The sequence below is a fragment of the Camellia sinensis genome, chromosome 5 (assembly GCF_055761805.1).
Source record: "Camellia sinensis isolate YWXY chromosome 5, ASM5576180v1, whole genome shotgun sequence".
NCBI classification, from domain to species: domain Eukaryota; kingdom Viridiplantae; phylum Streptophyta; class Magnoliopsida; order Ericales; family Theaceae; genus Camellia; species Camellia sinensis.
In genome coordinates, this window is record NC_138965.1 from 193,686,762 (window position 1) to 193,706,214 (window position 19,453).

The following is a 19,453-nucleotide window of genomic DNA, read 5'->3' on the forward strand; positions in this document are numbered from 1 at the left end:
ATATGAGACTCACCCAATTGTTAGAGCATCTCCAACGGTAGTAGGCATTTTACCTATCTAAATATTACTATAAAGTATATATTTTATTTTGCCTATCAACTGTTTTATGTTTTTACTCCAACCATGATCTTTATTTTAGCTATTTATCCAAATACTATTAATTTTATAGAATGCCACGTCAACAACAAAGATGGAGGGAAATAATCCTAATGATTGAATACATTTTGCCTAGCGTTGAAGGCTAGCTACATGTAGCTAGTGAATATGAGTTAAGCCAAAATGCCTAATCATATGCCTAGTGCATTGGAATTGAAAAAAGTGAATCACACTAGGCATTTTAACTAACAAGTATTATATGCCTAGTGCATTGGAGATGCTCTTAGGAGATAAAAAAACAGATTAAAGATGGGGAACATGTGAGTTCTACCCAACAATTCAATTCAGTGTGATCATAGATAGTGTAGTATTAGAAGGATTAGGCCCGTCCGAATTTTTTTTTCCACCATCCGACGATTAAAAATAATTATATATTTTTATTTCATTATAATCAAATATAATATTTCACTTAATTTATCCAATTATTTACTAATCCTATCATATCCTTCATTTCATGGAATTTCATAATATAATTTTATCTCCTCAAAATCTTATCAATAATTATATCTTATCTAATTTCATAAAAAATACTCTTAAATGGTTGGTGCCCTGTAATCCATCCACGAAAGTGTGAAAAAAAACTAAAACAACCCTTTGAAAGAAAAAAAATTATTTTGTTCAAGATGTGAAAATAAAAATAAAAATTAAAACTTTTTTAGAGAGGGGAACAGGGGTGCATTTCACTCTATTTTGATGGAAGATCTGAAAATAGTAAAAAAATAAAATAAAATAAAAAATAAAATATTCTAACCTATTTTGTGCATCGACTGACTAGTGATTCCCGCGATTAACTTTTTCTTCTCTTCTCCCCCCTCCAGTAAAACGCCCCATGTTTTCGCTGTAACTGACACGTGTCACTCTATTCTTGGTCACTCCTACACTTATGCACTCCCACATTTTCCCACCGTACACCCCACCACACCTTACCACCCCACACTCCAACAGAAAACACAGTCCCTCTCTCTCTCTCTCACTCTCTTTCTCTCTCTCTTTCAATGCATATATAGAGTGACAAACCCATATAGATATAGTTCGTTAGTGCTCTGTTTGGGTGAAAATGACGGACATAACGGACGATATAGTAGGGGAAATATCGTTTCAGAGCTTTGAAGATGACTGTAGGCTTCTGGGTAGTCTTCTCAAAGACGTTATTCAGAGAGAAGCTGGGTGTAAATTCATGGAGAAACTCGAAAGAAATCGTGTACTCGCTCAGGTCTGTTTCTCACTTCCTCTGTTTTCTTCAGCCAAACGTTTGACAAGTCTTTTTACATATCTTTTCATAGAAAATAAAAATAATTATTTAAATAGCCTGTTTCATTATGTAGATTTTTGTCAATATATAAATTTTTGATTTTTATTATGATTCCTTGCTTATGTCATTTTGGTTTTCTTGATGATTGTTTGTGAGATGTTGCGTTTTTTATTTTATTTTATTTATTTTTTAATTTGGGTTTTGTATACTTGCATTTAGATACATTTGGATATACCTGTTTGTATATATGTATTTTGAAGTGGTTGATAGAACATTTTGATTAGGGGTTTTACGGGTTCAGAGTGCTTGTAATGGGATCGTCTCCAAGTATATACTCACTCTTTCACTTCTCCAGATTAGTAGATTTTCCCCATTTTTGATTTTACATGTAGTTTATTGATATATTTTGGTTAAGCATTTTTGATTTCCTGATTTTGGATTCTTCTACGAAGTGTTTCTTCATATGTCAATTTGGTTTTTCTGATTTCAATTCATGAGGTTTAGGAATTTTAATATGGTTATTGACTCATGCTGAGACCACATTTTGATGGGCTTAATGGTTTTTCAGAGTGCTTGTAACATGAGGCTGGCGGGGATAGAGGACACGGCTGAGCTGCTTGAGAAGCAACTCGCATCGGAAATGTCTAAAATGACATTGGAGGAGGCCTTGACGATTGTTCGAGCATTCAGTCATTATCTCACCTTGATGGGTATTGCTGAGACCCATCATAGGTAACTTCAATTCACTTACCTTGTTTGGAATGTCGCCAGCCCTATTAATCATTATATTTCTTATTTCAATTGGTTTCCATTTTAGAGCAATTGGAATGCATTTTTATGCAGCATTTAATCTACCTTACATTAGCATTATAACTTGTGTCAAAGATAACTTTGTTCTTCGTATATCTTTTAATAATTCTTGTGTCATAATTAAATATTTTGTAATCAAATTTATCCTGAATAACTTATAATAATAAATTTTTTTTGGCAGTCATGATTGACATATATATTGCATTCCTTGGTTGAAAATTTTATTTGGTTTTCTATTCCTTCATGCAGAGTACGAAAGTTACGGAGTGTGGCACATCTATCAAAATCTTGTGATGACATTTTCAATCAGCTGATCCATGGTGGAGTTTCCCCGGATGAGCTCTACAACAATGTCTGCAAACAGGTCTCTTGTTGTTATTTCTTTTGTTAATTTTTTTTTATTTATTATTTCACATTTTCAGTGAAATAGCTTAATAAGTTACTTGATTTGGCCTATTGTGTTTATAATGTTGGTTTGTTGTTGCTTCAGGAGGTTGAGATTGTTTTGACAGCACATCCTACACAGATCAATCGACGTACTTTACAATACAAACACATTAGAGTTGCAGTAAGTTGTTGATTGTTCTTAAAATGTTTTTTTTGTTAACATATAGAATTCGAAACTTTAATTATCATGTCAGTGCTTTGATTTTGATTATGAACCTGCCCGTTCATTGCAGCATCTTTTGGAGTTTAATGACCGACCTGATCTTGGCCATGAAGATCGTGAAATGCTGATAGAAGACCTGGTCCTTGTTTCTTAATAATGATGTTTAAAAATGTTGATATTATGGTATTGAATGATTTAAATGACCTGTATTTCATTTGATTTTGTAGGTGAGAGAGATAACTTCTATATGGCAAACAGATGAACTAAGACGCCACAAACCTACACCTGTAGATGAAGCTAAGGCTGGTAAACTACTTGAAATTTGGATATACTAAAGCTTTCATGAATTTGTTCTTCGAAAAAACCCTGTATATTATTCTCTCAGGCTTACACATTGTGGAGCAGTCCCTTTGGAAAGCTGTACCTCACTATTTACGTCGTGTCAGTAATGCTCTTAAGAAGGTTTGTCTTCAATCTGTAGTTACCAGACCCTTGAGGCTGTGCTTGGATCATTGATTTGGATTTCTTTTCCAAATCCCTATCCAAATCCATGATCCAAACACAACCTTAATGAAGGCATTTTTTCCATGACCTTTCTTCTTCTTCTTCATCTATGATTTTATTTCTGCATTTCTTTCTACCAGCATACTGGGAGGCCACTTCCGCTGACATGCACACCAATTAAATTTGGAGCTTGGATGGGAGGTGACAGGGATGGAAATCCAAATGTCACATCAAAGGTGAGACTTCTAGCATGGGTTTATTTATAAATTGATTATTCCAACTTGTATGGAATGAAATTTCTCCAGGATTTTGGGAGAAAATAATTTGCTGGAGTAAACATTTTGTAAATCCAATACTTTTTAGGTTTGTTGAGTAGCATGTCCATTCAATAATATTATTGTATGCTTATGAAGAGTAGTTTAAGCATAAATGTCAATATGACGCATGCAATTTGTGGACGAGGCAAACAATTTTATAGAAAATGCACTCTTTTATCATTTGGTGTAGTTGGTGTATGTTGAACACGAGAAGAAAAAGAAAAAAAAAGAAACAGTAGTTGAGGAAAACATTCTTGGCATAGAAACGGAATGAGGCTTGGTGAGGCAATTTGTAGTGGTAAACAGTGAACTCACACCAGTCGTATAAAGCCTCCCTATTAGTTAAAAAACCCGGTGTGAATAGTGTGAGTGGTGTGACTAGGGAGGTGCTGCATTGATATTACCAACGCCCTCCCCCCCCGGCGCGCACGCTGATCTGGGCCGTTCATTGTTGTACTTATGGACACATGAATAGATGGGGTTAAAAGGAAGTCACGCCCGGACCCAGGTGTGAGTGGTGTGAGTACTTTTGATTCCTTTGCCGGATAGTGTGATACACGTGTCGCGTTTGTGGTGGTTTGCGTGTTGTAAAGTAAAGATATTTTCAGAATGATAGACATAAAGCAAAGACAGGAAAATAATTATGCTTTTGAATTTTGAATGAGGAATCTTTGTCCTTACACGCGGGCCAGTTTTGCTATTTATTTGGTACCAGAAAACATTTGATGAGAGAGGAATATGCTTTTGCAGTAGGATAGCTATTGTGGTGATGTTGTTTTCTGGTACATTGTTTCGTCCCTCATTTTTTGTCTTTCTTTTTTGTTGATTGTATTGGTAGACAATGTTGTACTTCTTAGAAGAGTATCTCGAGAATTACGGACAGTTCACTCAAATGTGTGTAGATCTTTTTTTGACGTGGCAAATAGGACTTTGGGAAGAGAGCCGACGGTCAGTTTCGGTGAAGTTTGTTCTGGTGTACGAGGAGTAGAGGGAAAAAATATCAAAGTTAAGGTGTTTTAATAGAAGGGTTAGCAGAGGTAAGAGAATCTGTAAAATTTGTAGGATAAAAGATTTGAAGTGTTTTATAAAAAATGGAAGGAGTAGTAAGCAGTCAGTATCGAATTGCGTACTGGAGGTCAAGGGCACCGGCGACGAGTGGATATAAGCTAGTTACCATGGTCGTGCATCTTTTAAGGCAGCATATGTTTGCAGACGGTACGTTCAGAATATTTCCCGATATATTAAGAAGACTAAGAGAGGAGTAAGAAAGTTGTAACTGTATGATGAACAATTAAGGGATGTTAAATTTGATAATAAAGGTATGACAAGATTGCTAAATGGTATTGAGTTGGGTAATAAAAGATGTGACCGTCAATCAGACAATATCGTGGTTAAGGGTATAAAATTAATTGAGAATGTTCAATTGGGACAAGATGCTAAAAACGAAGCTGTGGTCTATCACGTATTGTTTTTTTATCATAAATGATGATAATCCGTCAGATTCCGTCCTCACACCTGACAAGATATTTATTGGAGTTGGTGAGGGTAATCCTAAGACCTGGATTGTTGACCTGACCAGTCTGATAGGTTTCGAATGCTAAAGAAAATGAGATTCAAGCTCGTTGGTGGCAGGACAAAGAGTACGTTCGTCATGGGATAGAAGTTGTGGACCGGTTCTTCCCAGATGATGTTTGGACGGACTACAAAGATACGTTGTTGGGAAATGTTGGAGGTATTCAGAAGGGTGCCATATATTTAGTGGCTGCTACTGTTAGTGGAAAGGAATATAAAATTACCTTAAGGAGTCAAATGTACTTTAAAACTGTTTAGAATTTTAATTTTATGTATTTTTATTTGCAATGTTCAGGTGAATGGAGGTGGACGATATAAAAACTGGTGTTGTTGAAGGTGTTTTAGCAAGTGATTTTAGTTGTATTGAACTTGTTTTGCCTAATTTATTTTCTCAGTTGAGGTTGAGATACAAACAAAATAGTATTAAGGTTGATAAAATATTGATAAAATATTCTCCCTTTTGCGCACCCAATGCCAATGGGTTGGTCAGAGTAATTGTGTATAACAGGAGGTTAGATGGTAATGATAGTTTGCAGGCGTACTTTATTTTCCCCGTGGATTGCCAGTGCGAATTAGTGTATTATGGGAATGGTTATTGTTCAATTAACGACAAATATGGATGGCGAAGTATCGACTTGAAAATTCTAATATTAAAAGGGGGATTACGTATTGTAAAATGAAGGGGTATTTGAAGTATTCTACGAGTGACATGCTAGAAGATTCGCAGATGAGGGTCCCATCTATTATTGTGTTATCTAAAAAATATACTAATGATAATGTTGATGTTTGGCACTGTGCTCCAACCAAGGCCATTCCGATTCTGACACGGACTATGTTTGTGGGTTTACCAGAGAGATGAAGAGATTTGTTGTTAGGAGTTTTTGGGAAAAGTGGTTTAGTTATTCATGAACGTAGAGGTCGTCTGAGTTTGTCTGAGATTGATGTACGCATAGGTGGTGATGGAAGTAGTGATGTTGATCCTAGTCTGTCGATTTCGGAGATTGGTGTTAGAAAAGAAGAAGTTGATCGGAGAGGATCAGTTGTTAAGGATCCAGTAGAATTTTCTAATGTTTTACTTAATGTAATAATGAGGGTAAAAAATAGTGATGTGACTCAAGATGAATGGATTCTTTATAATACTGCTCACATACCTTGACACAACCCCCACGCTGCGTTTGGTTAGAAAGAAATAAATGGTGGAAACTGAAAATGGTAGAAGTGAAGTCAAAGCAAGGAAAAAGAAAAGAAAATATATATTCTTATATGAATTTAATTAGGATGAAAATTTTGCAAGGAAAAAGAAACAAATTAGGAATTCTAATTATAAGTATCTACTTTTATAAACAAATTTAAATTTTCTTGTATTTTCCTGTATTTTTTTTTTAAACTAAACGTTTAGTTATCATGCTATCGTGGGTTGTACGAGAAAATTAAATTTCTTGTAACTTCCACCATTTTCATGCTAAACAAACTCTAGACTTGGTTTTTTCTCCTCCCATTTCACTCACTTTCCATTCCACCACTTTCATCCTAAACAAACTTAGCCCTAAGAAAAAATAAAAATAAAAATAAAAATGATTAAAATGCACAATGATAGATTTTTTTTGTTTTGTTTTTGTTTTTTTGTTGTTGTTATAGTGATAGGAGCCAAATGAGCGACATCACCCCAAATAAGACATTCAATAGACAACATTCTGATTACATGGCATTTTTCAAAGCTATATGGCACCAATTTTTTTTTCATTGCTTCACCTTTTTAGGGTACCAAACATGTGTGTCTTGTTATCATTTGTCTGATCATGTGGAAAGAGATTTTAATTTTCTTGATGTAATTAGCCAATTTAATTGTTGTCAATACTGACTATACTGTATTCCTATGGTTGACATATAGTATAATAGTATGTCCATACCTTTTGATAACACTATTTTGAATTTAGTTTTATTTTCATGCAATGTAATATCCAATCAAGTACGTAATCTCATTGAATGTTTGGATTCTATTGTCTCAGGTCACAAAAGATGTTTCTCTTTTATCTAGGTGGATGGCTATTGATCTCTACATCCGGGAGATTGATAACCTCAGATTTGAACTTTCCATGAACTGCTGCAATGATAGATTGTTAAGACTAGCAACCGAAATCTTAGAAAGAGGTTGGTCATGTCCAAGTTCCTTTCATGCTCCCCTCTTGGACTGCTCATGGATCTCACTTGCTCTTACTTCCTTGTGTCTTTGTTTTATGTTAACTGATCACTTCTAACCAGCTTATGCTTTCTATTTTTGAGCTCTTGATGGTAGAATATTATTTATTTATTTGGTGCACGAGAAAATGAGGAACTAACGAGTCACAATCCAGCTGGCTGAATGGTGAAATAGTTGATAAATTGTGAATATATGAATTCAAACATTACATATTAATTCGACAACCATGCCATAAAATAATGTAATAAATCAAACAATTCTATGATGTTTTTGGCAAGAACATTGATTTTTTCATGTGACAGTGAGAATCATGTGCTTGGACATGCAAATTGATTTTACAATTCAGAATTTATAGCATCTACACTTTGTGAGGCTAATATTTTCTCTTCATTTAGATTATGGGCAATAAACTTACAAATTTGTGCAGTTATGCTTGGAAATTTGACTTTGAAAAATGGTCAATATGTTGCATAGTTTTTGGATGAATTTTATATTTGAACAACCTATTGAGAATTTTAATGTTTGTCTTGAGCCATTTGAAAGAAATATTTTGCAACATCAAAAATAAAAAAATTACTCATTTGACCTTTCTTGGTGCATAAGTTTTGATACCTTGTTAAATTTGATTGAGGACCTTGTTTACCTGTTTGTATGCTCTTATGGTCTCTCAGGAAAACAGGTTTGCCTTGCTTGGTAGCCTTGGCATCTAGTTCTCTAAATTTGAAATTTTGTTGATTGAATATGCCCTTGAAAAAAGTATCGATGTATGATAAAATTGGTCTACACCAACTTCACATTTAGTAAATTTCACCAAATGGTGAAGTCCATTTATATTCTGTGTTGCTTAGGTTAAACTCTCTGTTTTAGAACATGTATTCTTAACAGCTATTAGGTTCAAATTGATACATCATTATGGTAAGCTCTTCATCTGTAGTGTGTATTGACTTCTCTCACATTTCATGAAGTTCTAAGTACCATTTTAATTTGCTGATACTTTGATTTGACCATGTTTCAAATTTCTCTCCAGAAACTTCAGCTGAGGATCGTCATGAGAATTGGAACCAACCACAAAACTGGAGTCAATTGAAGCCTCCCAGCCAACAAATGCCTGCCCTTCCTACACAGCTTCCAGCTGGTGCTGGACTACCCTCTTGCACAGGTGAAACATATATTTTGGCATCTGCTCTCCATCCGTGGGTAGTCTACTTTTTCACAGATTTCTTATACTTGCAATGTAAGATTGTATTTTCTTTCTTTTTGTTTGTATATCATCTAGGGAACCCCAGGTTGATTTTATGCTGCATCGCCGTAGTATGCCTTGAATACATGCCCATTCCACATTGACTATATAATAGTTATTGCTATGTTGCTTCTGAAATGCACGCTCCTTTTTCCTCTAGCATTGGAATTTATAATTTTACATTGAAAATGACAGTATTTGAAAACTTGACCGATAAAGTATGTATGACATTAATGCTAATGTGTTTCATTGGTTCCTTTTTCATTTAGCATTGGAATTGATAATCTATCATTAAAGAGGATAATCTATATCTGAGACATATGCAAGAAATAAGTGTCTTGTTGAATGCTGTATTTTTAAAATGATAAATCACATTGAAACCCCATGAAGTATGCCTTTAATATAGATTCCCCTAATGTTTCATAAATTACACTCACCTCCTCGTTAGTGTTTCTGTTTACAGAGACAGTGAAAAATGTGTAATGGGCTTGATACCCTTAACTGAGAGTTATAAATTTACCGTATCTCCCTCTTCTTCCTCTTCCCCCTCTCAGCACACCTCACCAAAAACCACCAATCACCACCATCCTCCTTCCCAACCAAAACTAGCAATGAGTGCATCCACTGGCTTTGGTTGCCATCAACATCGCCATCCTCCTTGTCTCTCTTATCAGTTTCGTTGGCATGTACTAGAACAAGAAGCCGCCACCATAACCACCTTTGACCATCACCTATAGCCACCTTCGACCATCGTCACCTTCCACCTCCTACCATCACCACCACCACCAAAAACCACCTATTACTGACACCCTCCCTCCCCATCATCACCCACATCCTTGTCCTCCCTTCCAACCAAACTATCACCCCAAGAACAATGCTCGCCACAATCACCACCAACCAAACCCATTTTGGTATATGAACTCTCAAATTCAATCACCACTTCACCACAAACACTACCAAATGCAAAATCTGTGCACTGAGAAAGAGGGGGAAGATTAGATAAATAGAGAAGGGAAGACCAAACCTCAATCACCACCACTATCACCAACCCCTGTAGCTCCCAACCACGGAATAAATCCTAAAACTCAGTTGGGAGTTTCATCAAACAATTTGTTCATACCCTTCACCAGTTAAAAGATTTGCAAGCACAATGGCCATTGTAGTGGAGGGGCTAATGAGGGAAGAGAGGGGGAAGAGGAGAGGAGAGAGATAAGGTAAAAAGGAGAGAGGGAAACAGAAGGGGTGGGCTTGGAGAAGGAGGTGACCATGTTGATGAAGGGGACTGGCGGTGGTTGATGATGGTGGGTAATGCAAAACACTGGTAGATCTTAGTAGGGAATGATCTTCCATCACTGATTGTCTTTTTTCTTTCTTTTCCAAAGAATACACTGTAGTGCCACCATCACAGCTGTAGTTACATGGGGGAATGGGTGATGGTGGTTGTTGGGAGTGGGAAGGTGCCATTGGGGGTGGGAGGTGGGAAGCTGTCTGCGGCTGCTGGGGTTGGGGGTGGGTGATTAGGGGCTGAACCAGAAATTATGTATAGAGGGAAGGTGCGTGCATAAAAATTGAATTGAGTTAGTTTTGGTATATGACTAATCAAAAATAATATCTTGCATAAATGTTGTGAAAATAATATTTCACGAGGAGAAAATTAAATAAATCTGACAAGTTTTTATTACTTTTTTTAAATTCTAAAATTTAGAACTATGAATTAAAACTTTGGATGTTGTCGATTATACCACTTGTTTAAGTCATTTTGTTAGTAGAGGGTAAGAGATGGAGAGAGAAGATTTAGGGTTAAAATTGGTATTTCAAATAAAAAAAATTTGTAATGCGGTTGAAAACCATAGGGGAATTTAATTCTCAGAATTACTTTTGACCAATGTCTGACAAAGATCTTGAAATTTGTGACTACATTATTTCAATCGCTTCTCAAAACACTTGATATTCAGAATTTCACATTTCCCTTTTTGAAATCTTAATGTGTTCCAATATATATATATTAAACTTCTTTCAATTAAGTTAATGACTAAAATTAATCCCCAAATGGACTTTGTTTACAATGGTTTGAGTGATAAGTAGGCTTAGGGTTTCAAATGAATTGCTAGTGGCTCAACGTTCTCGTTTCTAACATTTTCCATCCATGTTGGTCATGTGCCCTTTACTTTTCATGTTTCAGTTAATGTTTATATGAGCTAGCATGTTATGAAAATGCCTTACTGATATGAACATTATGTATGATCCATTTGTAAATTTATGTGTTCATGTAGCGTGCCAGGATGGGGAATCTCAGTACCCTAGAGTAGAACTTCCAGGGAGAAATCACTCGCCATTGAATCGTCAGGTGAAGCAAGTTCCAGGACAGGTAACATTTGTGTGGAGCAATTGGTTTCACCAACTTGATATTTTTTTAATATTCTTATTGCACCAATTATTTTCCTTGATAGTTTTAATGGTTTTGTTTTCTTCTTCTTACTATTTTTAAAATTTTTTTTGTAGGATGTTAGGGGTTGTCCAAAACGCGAATCTTCATTCCAGGATTCAAATCAAAGTTTGCGCAAAAAGTTTGCAGACGGGAACATGGCCAATTCTAGTAGTCCTCCATCAGCTGCGATCCCCCGCTCTTCTTCTTTCAGCTCTAATCAACTCCTTGCTCAGAGGAAACTATTTGCCGAATCTCAAATAGGAAGGACCAGCTTCCAGAAGCTTCTAGAGCCTAGCCTGGCTCAACGACCTACAATTGCTCCATATAGAATTGTTCTTGGGCACATAAAAGACACGGTATTCATTTCTCTACTTGAGTGGTGACAATACTTAATAGATTTGCAATGGTGAATCTTCTATTAGTACATTACATCTTTTGCTGTTTGAGGCTAGTATGCTCCATTGCCTAGCATTATGGAAACACCTTATTTTTTGAGAAAACTGCCGTCACATGTGTTGGTCTGTACCTGAAATTTTCATGTGGTTTATGCAGAACAACTTGATTGCTATTTGGAAATTATGGTGTTATGTGAATGGTATATTCCATTTACCTGAAAGAGTTGAAAAGTTGAGCAATATTATTCCTGGAGCATAATATTAGGCAACAAAGAAAAATATATCCTCAAGGTTCAAGCTTTAAGGCTGTATTTGGATCATGGATTTTGATAGGAATTTGAAGAGGGAAACGAAAACGTGAGGGAAATGTTAATGAAATATAGGCTAAAATTTTTCTCCATTTCCCTCGCCTTGTCCTTTCCCTTTTTAAACCCCTACCCAAATCAGCAATCCAATCACAACCTAAATTTTTTACTTGCTTGTGGATTTTGAGATAGTTGAGTGGAAAGACTAGGAAAGCTAAAACTAGAAGATACCTATCAAAATTTACTGGTTTTGCAAATGAATGATGCTGGTGCTGATGAGAAGTGAGAGATGGAGGTGGTCTCCTAAAGAAATAGAAATAGAGTACATTTCTTTGAAGGCAGAGCTTAAGTTGAATGGAATATGTTTTATTTATTTTATTATTATCTTTGTACTGACACCTAAAATAATTGGGATACAACACCTTTGAACTTCTGTATGTTGTTATTTGTTTGATTAATTTTTTTCTGTTACCCACCCAAAAAAATTTCTTTCTGTTATGGCAAGAAGTGAAAATGTGTAATTTCCTTGTTAGTTCAGCTTGAAAAGACGAGGAAGCGGCTAGAGCTTCTTCTTGAGGACCTTCCTTGTGAATATGATCCTTGGGATTACTATGAAACACCAGATCAACTTATGGAACCGCTACTTCTGTGCCACGAATCTCTGGTATGAAATTGACTGTCTAATCACCAAACCCACACACACTGACACACAAAAAGAGAAGAACGTAACATAATTTCTTTGTGATTTAATGTACACTTACTTAGAACTATCGATGTTTGTAGCAATCATGTGGAGCGGGGGTGCTAGCTGATGGTCGGCTTGCTGACTTAATTCGACGAGTGGCTACCTTTGGGATGAATTTAATGAAGCTTGACTTGCGTCAGGTGTGTTTTGGCTTTGGATTCTAGGCTGCAGCACATTTGGTTGATTTGTTTTAACTTGAACTTTTCTAATGTACCAGGAATCTGGTAGACACTCTGATACGCTCGATGCAATTACCAGATACTTGGATATGGGTACATATAGTGAGTGGGATGAAGAAAAAAGACTGGAATTCCTAACGAGAGAGCTAAAAGGGAAGCGGCCTTTAATTCCTCCAACTATAGAGGTAAGGTCATCATTTGATATTTTCATATAAAAGATCACTAACTCTGACATGTTATACTTCTAGGCCATGTTTGATTCACAATACTAATAGTGAGGTATTAATAATCCTATCAAATTAGTGTGGTATTAACTATTCCACCCCTACCCCATTACTAATAATCCTACAAATTTGTTGGATTAATTATCCATTGGATTAATAGTCCTAAACCAAAATGTCAAAACAAACATAGGATGATTGGGTCCACGGATTAATAATCCTAATCCCATGCTTTAATCTTTCCAATCAAACATGCCACTAACCCCTTTGTGAGGTAATAAAATATTTGTTTAATGTGTGCCTAGTTGTTTGCTTTATGTGTATGAAGTTCACCCTGTAGATAACCAAATATGGGCATTAGAGAAGTTGAGATTGCCCCTAGGGATGATAAAGTTGAGCTGTTAGGTGCACCAACTGGCTTATCATCACAGGGTCATTATCTTATACATTAGTTATCTTTTGAAAGAATTAAGAAAATCCACTATAAAACCTCCTGCAGTCATTACCTTTGAAAAGTGAGGTTCTTTGGGTTCATCATGTTTCACCTCTGTTCTATGTTTCTGAAAAATCTAGATTTATTGAAAAAAACTCCCTTGGAAAATCTAGACATGTCCTGTGATAAAGTGATTATTAATTTAGGTAATCCAATAAAAATTATGCAACCATGATTAATATAGAGTAAAGAGAGTAAACACCAATAACCATGACACAAAAGAGTTTTTATGTGGAAAAATCACAATTGGAATCCCACAATCTTATGATAAAAACCACGGGCCCTCGTCCAGACGAATAATCCACTATGAAGAAAGAGAAGTACAAGAGATATCTTACAAAAGCCAATCCAAGCTTACAAGTTTGTTCAATCTACAAGTAGCTCCATCTCCGTCTCCACTGATTATCTGTTTCCACAATACCAGTTGTCTAATTGTCACGACGCCAATGACTTCAGAATTCACCAAAGCCTACAATCTTGGAATCCACCAAAAAGGTTCACCTTCGAAAGATGTGAAGAACATTTTACAACTTGATGATTATAGTTGAAGCTCCTAGATGTTAATGAATCATCAAGCAAATATGAGAGTATTACAAATAATTCTCACTGCAAAGTTTCACTCTAAAAAACACTCTCAAAATTAATTCTTACTAAATCAAACCAAACCAAACCTTAAGTCCCATAAAAAATAATTCTCACTCATACAAATAATTCCTCTCAAGGTTGGAAATATTCATAAAAGCTTAGGAGAGAACACTTAGAAAAGATATGTGAGCTACAAAACAATTCAGCAGATCTTGCTTTAAATAGACTTGAGAGAATTCTCCATCGCCGGTGCAGTCCAATTGTTTGCGGGCGCGGTCAACCCATGTTGCAGGAGCGAGCTTGTCTTTGCCAGCACAGAGAAAAAAATACTGGGAGTATGATTTTTGTTTTTTTCCAAATCGCGGCTGCGAATATCTTTCTTGTGGGCGCTATGAAGCATGCTTCCACAGCTGTTTTTGTTTTGCAAACTTTTTTGCTGCTGTTGTTGCAGACTATTTTGCTGTTCTCTTCCACGATTTCAACCCATGTTCTGCCATTTCAAGACAACTTGGAATACTTTTTTTCAGATTTCCTTTCCTATCAACATTGCATCCTGTTCATCTGTTGTTTGCCACCAATATCAAACAAAATCTTTCATATTTTTCTCAACCCATATTATGTCATCCTTGAGGCACTATTATCAAAGTTAATCATAACTAGTAAACCATGATGAGACACACTTGATCAGCCACCAAATTTCTCTTTCATAGCCACGTGCTATCAATAAATGTATGCCAATCAAAACCCATAAACTGAAGGGCGGACCTGGTGTAGTGGTAAAGTTACCCCTTGGTGACCTGGGGGTCATGGGTTCGAGTTGGGAAAATAGCCTCCCCGCTTGCGGGGGTAAGGCTACGTATATCAACTCTTCACCAGACCTCTCTTAAGTGGGAGTTTCGTGCATTTGGTACGCTCTTAATCAAAGCCCATAAATTCAGCCTCTTTCCATTTATATTATGTCTTGAACAACAACCTGTTTCGCATGAAATCAAACACAAATTTCCTACAAAGATTGATTAGAAAATTAGGAAAAAGATAAGACAAAATAAAATAATAAAATCAAAACAACTTGAATCAATAATCAAAAATAAGTTTTGTCAAAAGAGGTCTTGCCAAAACATAGCTCATTAATTTCTTAGGATAAAAATCCTAACAGTTTCCTCCAATTATTTACAAATAGACCAAGTTTCATTGTATGATTACAGTATCAAAGACTCCATAATTAATGAGTTGAACATTGAATAGATGATCACTCATTATTATGTAAAGTGTACATTTCTCTCAGTTTTCTGAGTTGGATGTAGTAATCAGTGTCACAATGGTTTTTTTTTTTTTGAACAGCAGTGTCACAATGGTTGATTGCTATAGTTTTTTAATCTCTTTCTACTGTATGTTAATTTATATAATTATTTATTCCTAATCTTCTCTTAATTGGACATTTTAGGTTCCTCCTGAAGTTAAAGAAGTCTTAGACACCTTCTGTGTTGCTGCTGAGTTGGGAAGTGATTCACTAGGAGCATATGTGATTTCCATGGCTTCAGCTGTATGTCACTAATAGTACAAAATCTTATGCTTCCATGCGAGAGCTTTCACAATTAGATATTGTGCTCGTGCATTTTCTCAAAAACATTGTTGATCTCTCAAACTCCTGTTCCATATGTGCAATCAACAATAATGGTGGTGTCTACTTGCTAACTGGCAGGCGAGTGATGTCCTTACCGTGGAGCTTTTGCAGAAACATGCTCGTCTTGCTGTTTCTGGGGAGCGAGGCAGACCATGCCCTGGTGGAACGTACGATTCTATCTCTTCTTTCTATGTTGTCATATCCAACCACAAAACAATTTTATTGAACTCCAACCGGTATTTCTATAATTTTAATGGCTTCTACTACACTTGGGGGACATTTGGACAGGAATTTTAATGGATCTCACCTTGTTTGGTATAGTTTTTTAAAAATTATTTTCTGATTTCTTATTTTTTGTGTCTTTTTGTATTTACTAAACTTTTTTCTTCTTCATATTTTAGTAATTTTTTTTAAAAAATTTCATAGATGCACCTAATCTAGATGTATTTAAAAAATAGAATATATGTGAAGAAATCTTTAAAAGTTCACTAAAAAAAACAAAAAAAGCAGCACATTTCTTTGTTTTTTTGTATTTTTTTTTCCTTCAGATTTATTTACATATACTTTAATTTGTAGGTGCATTTAAAAGTAAATTTTTTTTTACTACAACATAAACAAATTTACTTAAAAAAAAGAAAAAAAATGAAAAACAAGAAGTCAGAAAACAGTTTTTGAAAACTAAATCAAACAAAGTGGTTTAACATGCATCTTGAATTGTTTACCGGATTGTTGTTGGTATTCTAATATAAATATGCTGTGTTCCATTTCTACTAGATCTGAAAATTTTGTTTTTTCCAATCAATGAATTAAGGTAGCAACCACACACACACATTGGAAAAAATTAAGATTTTTCTTTTAAAAATGTTTTGGCTTGCATATGCAAAATGGGATTCTCATGAAATTATTATGTTCATGCCTTGGAATAGGCTGCGGGTGGTTCCTCTGTTTGAAACAGTGAAGGACTTGAGAGGAGCTGGCTCAGTGATCAGGAAATTATTGTCAATTGATTGGTACCGAGAGCATGTCATTAAGAACCATAACAGTCATCAGGAGGTAGTTACACGGACGAACACGTCAAGATTAGTTTAATAAAGTTTCCAAATGAGACATATTGAGCTTATCAAGTTGTTGACAGGTAATGGTTGGATATTCTGATTCTGGTAAAGATGCTGGTCGCTTCACTGCCGCTTGGGAGCTTTATAAAGCTCAAGAGGATGTCGTAGCAGCGTGCAATGAGTACGGTATCAAAGTTACACTTTTCCATGGTCGTGGAGGGAGTGTTGGCCGTGGTGGTGGCCCCACATATCTTGCCATTCAATCGCAACCGCCTGGTTCTGTTATGGTAAATGATCAATTAATTTACACAATTGAGACTCTTAGTTCTTATTTATCCTTTTTACTTACTAAAAAAAATAAGAAAATAATTGCTATCTTTCTAGTTTTTATTTAACCGTCCTAAAATATCAGTTTTGATTGATAAGAACTTATTCCCAGATAATAAGTATTTCTTATAGTAAAAATTTGGTCCAATTCATGCTGTTATTGCACCTGGATGTTGTTCATTTTCATGTTCCATCAAATGAAAATGTGGATATCCTATTGTGCTTAAATATTCAGTATTTTGACATTCGACATTATACGAACACCACAACACATTGATTTTGAAAAAAATGTGGGACACGACACACCTCAGATACGTATATATTTAAAATAAAAAAAATTATATGTCATATATATGAATAATTTATACAAATTAATGAAAATATGTCACAGAACACTGATTACATTAAAAAATTATATATTTCATAACTTAAATATCAAGATATCATTCATTTTATAGTTACATTCTAAAGAAAGGAAAGCGATTATAGAACATTATAACACACATGATGTATCAATCTTATAAATGTTTGAAGACATTTAGAATTCATAAATTGTGTTATGAAGTATGCATACCAATGTTATTATGAAGGGATTCATCACATAGGATGTGCTCGGAGGATTAAGAAGTGTCGGCAAAGTATCCGATATTTTGAATTTGATTTGTTAATTATAACACTTTGAAAAAGTATCAGACACGTTTTTAGGAGCGTCCGAAGAGTGTCGGTGTTGGACACAGGTGTTGGACAATACTTGCTTCCTCTAGAAGTATCGGGGTTTCTTAGACTTTGTCTATCTTTTTTTAAGTTTAAAGTTGCAGACTTCTAACATGAATAATAAGTAAAAATGTTCCATACAACTTGAATTGATTCTTTGGTGCTGAAGTTATCTTAAAACTTCCATGTGGTTTCAGGGGTAAGTACCAGTCCACAGTAACACAGGTTTGATTAACACTAGAGTTTTTTTTTGTTTTTTGTTTTGCATCCAATACTTAAAACCAAGATATGAAGTGATTGACATTTGTACCAGATTTATATTCACAATGAACTTTGGCCTATGATTTAATATTGGCATTGGTTTTTTGTTTGAATTATAGGGTACGCTTCGCTCAACTGAACAAGGAGAAATGGTGCAAGCCAAGTTTGGGCTACCACAGACTGCTGTTCGACAACTAGAAATCTACACGACAGCTGTGCTTCTTGCCACCCTACGCCCTCCGCTCCCACCTAGAGAGGAAAAATGGCGTAATCTGATGGAAGAGATCTCCAAAATCAGTTGCCAATGTTATCGAAGCACAGTCTACGAAAACCCCGAATTCCTTGCTTACTTTCATGAAGCCACGCCACAAGCTGAGCTTGGTTTCCTCAACATAGGAAGCCGTCCCACGAGAAGAAAGAGCTCTGTAGGAATTGGACATCTTCGTGCAATCCCGTGGGTATTTGCTTGGACCCAAACAAGATTTGTCCTTCCTGCTTGGCTTGGAGTTGGAGCGGGCTTAAAAGGTGTGTGTGAAAAGGGACATACCGAAGACATAAAAGCAATGTACAAAGAATGGCCCTTTTTCCAATGTACCATAGATCTTATAGAGATGGTTTTGGGGAAAGCAGATATTAACATAGCCAAGCATTACGATGAAGTTCTTGTGTCTCAGAGTAGGCGTGAGCTCGGTGCTGACCTGAGGAGAGAGCTTCTGACGACAGAGAAGTATGTTTTGGTGGTTTCAGGGCATGAGAAACTATCAGAGAATAATAAGAGCTTGCAAAGATTGATTGAGAGCAGGCTTCCTTATCTCAACCCCATCAATATGTTGCAAGTGGAGATATTGAGGAGATTAAGACGTGACGATGATAATCATAAACTTAGAGATGCATTGCTTATTACTATTAATGGGATTGCTGCTGGGATGAGGAACACGGGCTGAACATCGCAAGCAATTACCTGAGGGATAAGTATATGACAGAAAGTTACAGTTAAATGAATATAATAGTAATAGTATATAATTGGGATTCTTTGGTTGTTGAGTTTATTTCTGCATTATAGGGTTATACTAAAAGCATTTAAGACAAGTCGAACTCGAAAAATTTTGGTCACTGAAATTGCAGTAGTTGTGTTAAGTCAAATTGGTCCAAAGTCTATATTTGAATTATTGTTTCTGAACAGAGTATTATTTGAACTATATAATGCAAGATTGGCTAATTCTTTGATTACTAAATGACTGTTGTTATAGTGCCTAAACAATTGGAAGTATCTATGAAATGTCCGAAAAATGTCAGTCATACATGCAACTCTGGCAAGTTCTGTTGTTGGGTTAATGATTTGTCCAGGTCTATACCTAAATTTTTCACTATGTAGGTTCAAATTTGACGATCAAATTTTCACAATTGAGCAAAAACGATGCACACAAAAAAGTTTTGGAAGCAAGTAAACAAATATGGGA

General features: G+C 35.6%; 1 protein-coding gene across 1 annotated transcript; it reads left to right on the forward strand.

Annotated features, from left to right (window-relative positions):
* The first annotated feature begins 1,084 nt into the window (after positions 1-1,084).
* Positions 1,085-19,213, forward strand: LOC114302707 (phosphoenolpyruvate carboxylase 4). The gene is made up of 20 exons (XM_028247776.2): positions 1,085-1,369; positions 1,977-2,140; positions 2,468-2,582; positions 2,709-2,786; positions 2,899-2,967; positions 3,056-3,134; positions 3,214-3,290; positions 3,473-3,568; positions 7,231-7,372; positions 8,449-8,580; positions 10,935-11,029; positions 11,164-11,445; positions 12,328-12,453; positions 12,573-12,674; positions 12,752-12,898; positions 15,457-15,555; positions 15,715-15,803; positions 16,563-16,689; positions 16,772-16,978; positions 18,113-19,213. The coding sequence occupies exons 1-20, from the start codon at positions 1,214-1,216 to the stop codon at positions 18,935-18,937; spliced, it is 3,207 nt and encodes a 1,068-aa protein (XP_028103577.2). The 5' UTR covers positions 1,085-1,213; the 3' UTR covers positions 18,938-19,213.
* The last annotated feature ends 240 nt before the right edge of the window (positions 19,214-19,453 follow it).

Excerpts from the sequence above, each read along its gene's own strand:
- LOC114302707 (XM_028247776.2), top strand. The coding sequence starts at position 1,214 with ATGACGGACATAACGGACGATATAGTAGGGGAAATATCGTTTCAGAGC. Across the intron at positions 2,787-2,898 it reads ACAAACACATTAGAGTTGCA|CATCTTTTGGAGTTTAATGA; the intron begins GTAAGTTGTTGA and ends CGTTCATTGCAG. Across the intron at positions 12,675-12,751 it reads TGAAGCTTGACTTGCGTCAG|GAATCTGGTAGACACTCTGA; the intron begins GTGTGTTTTGGC and ends CTAATGTACCAG.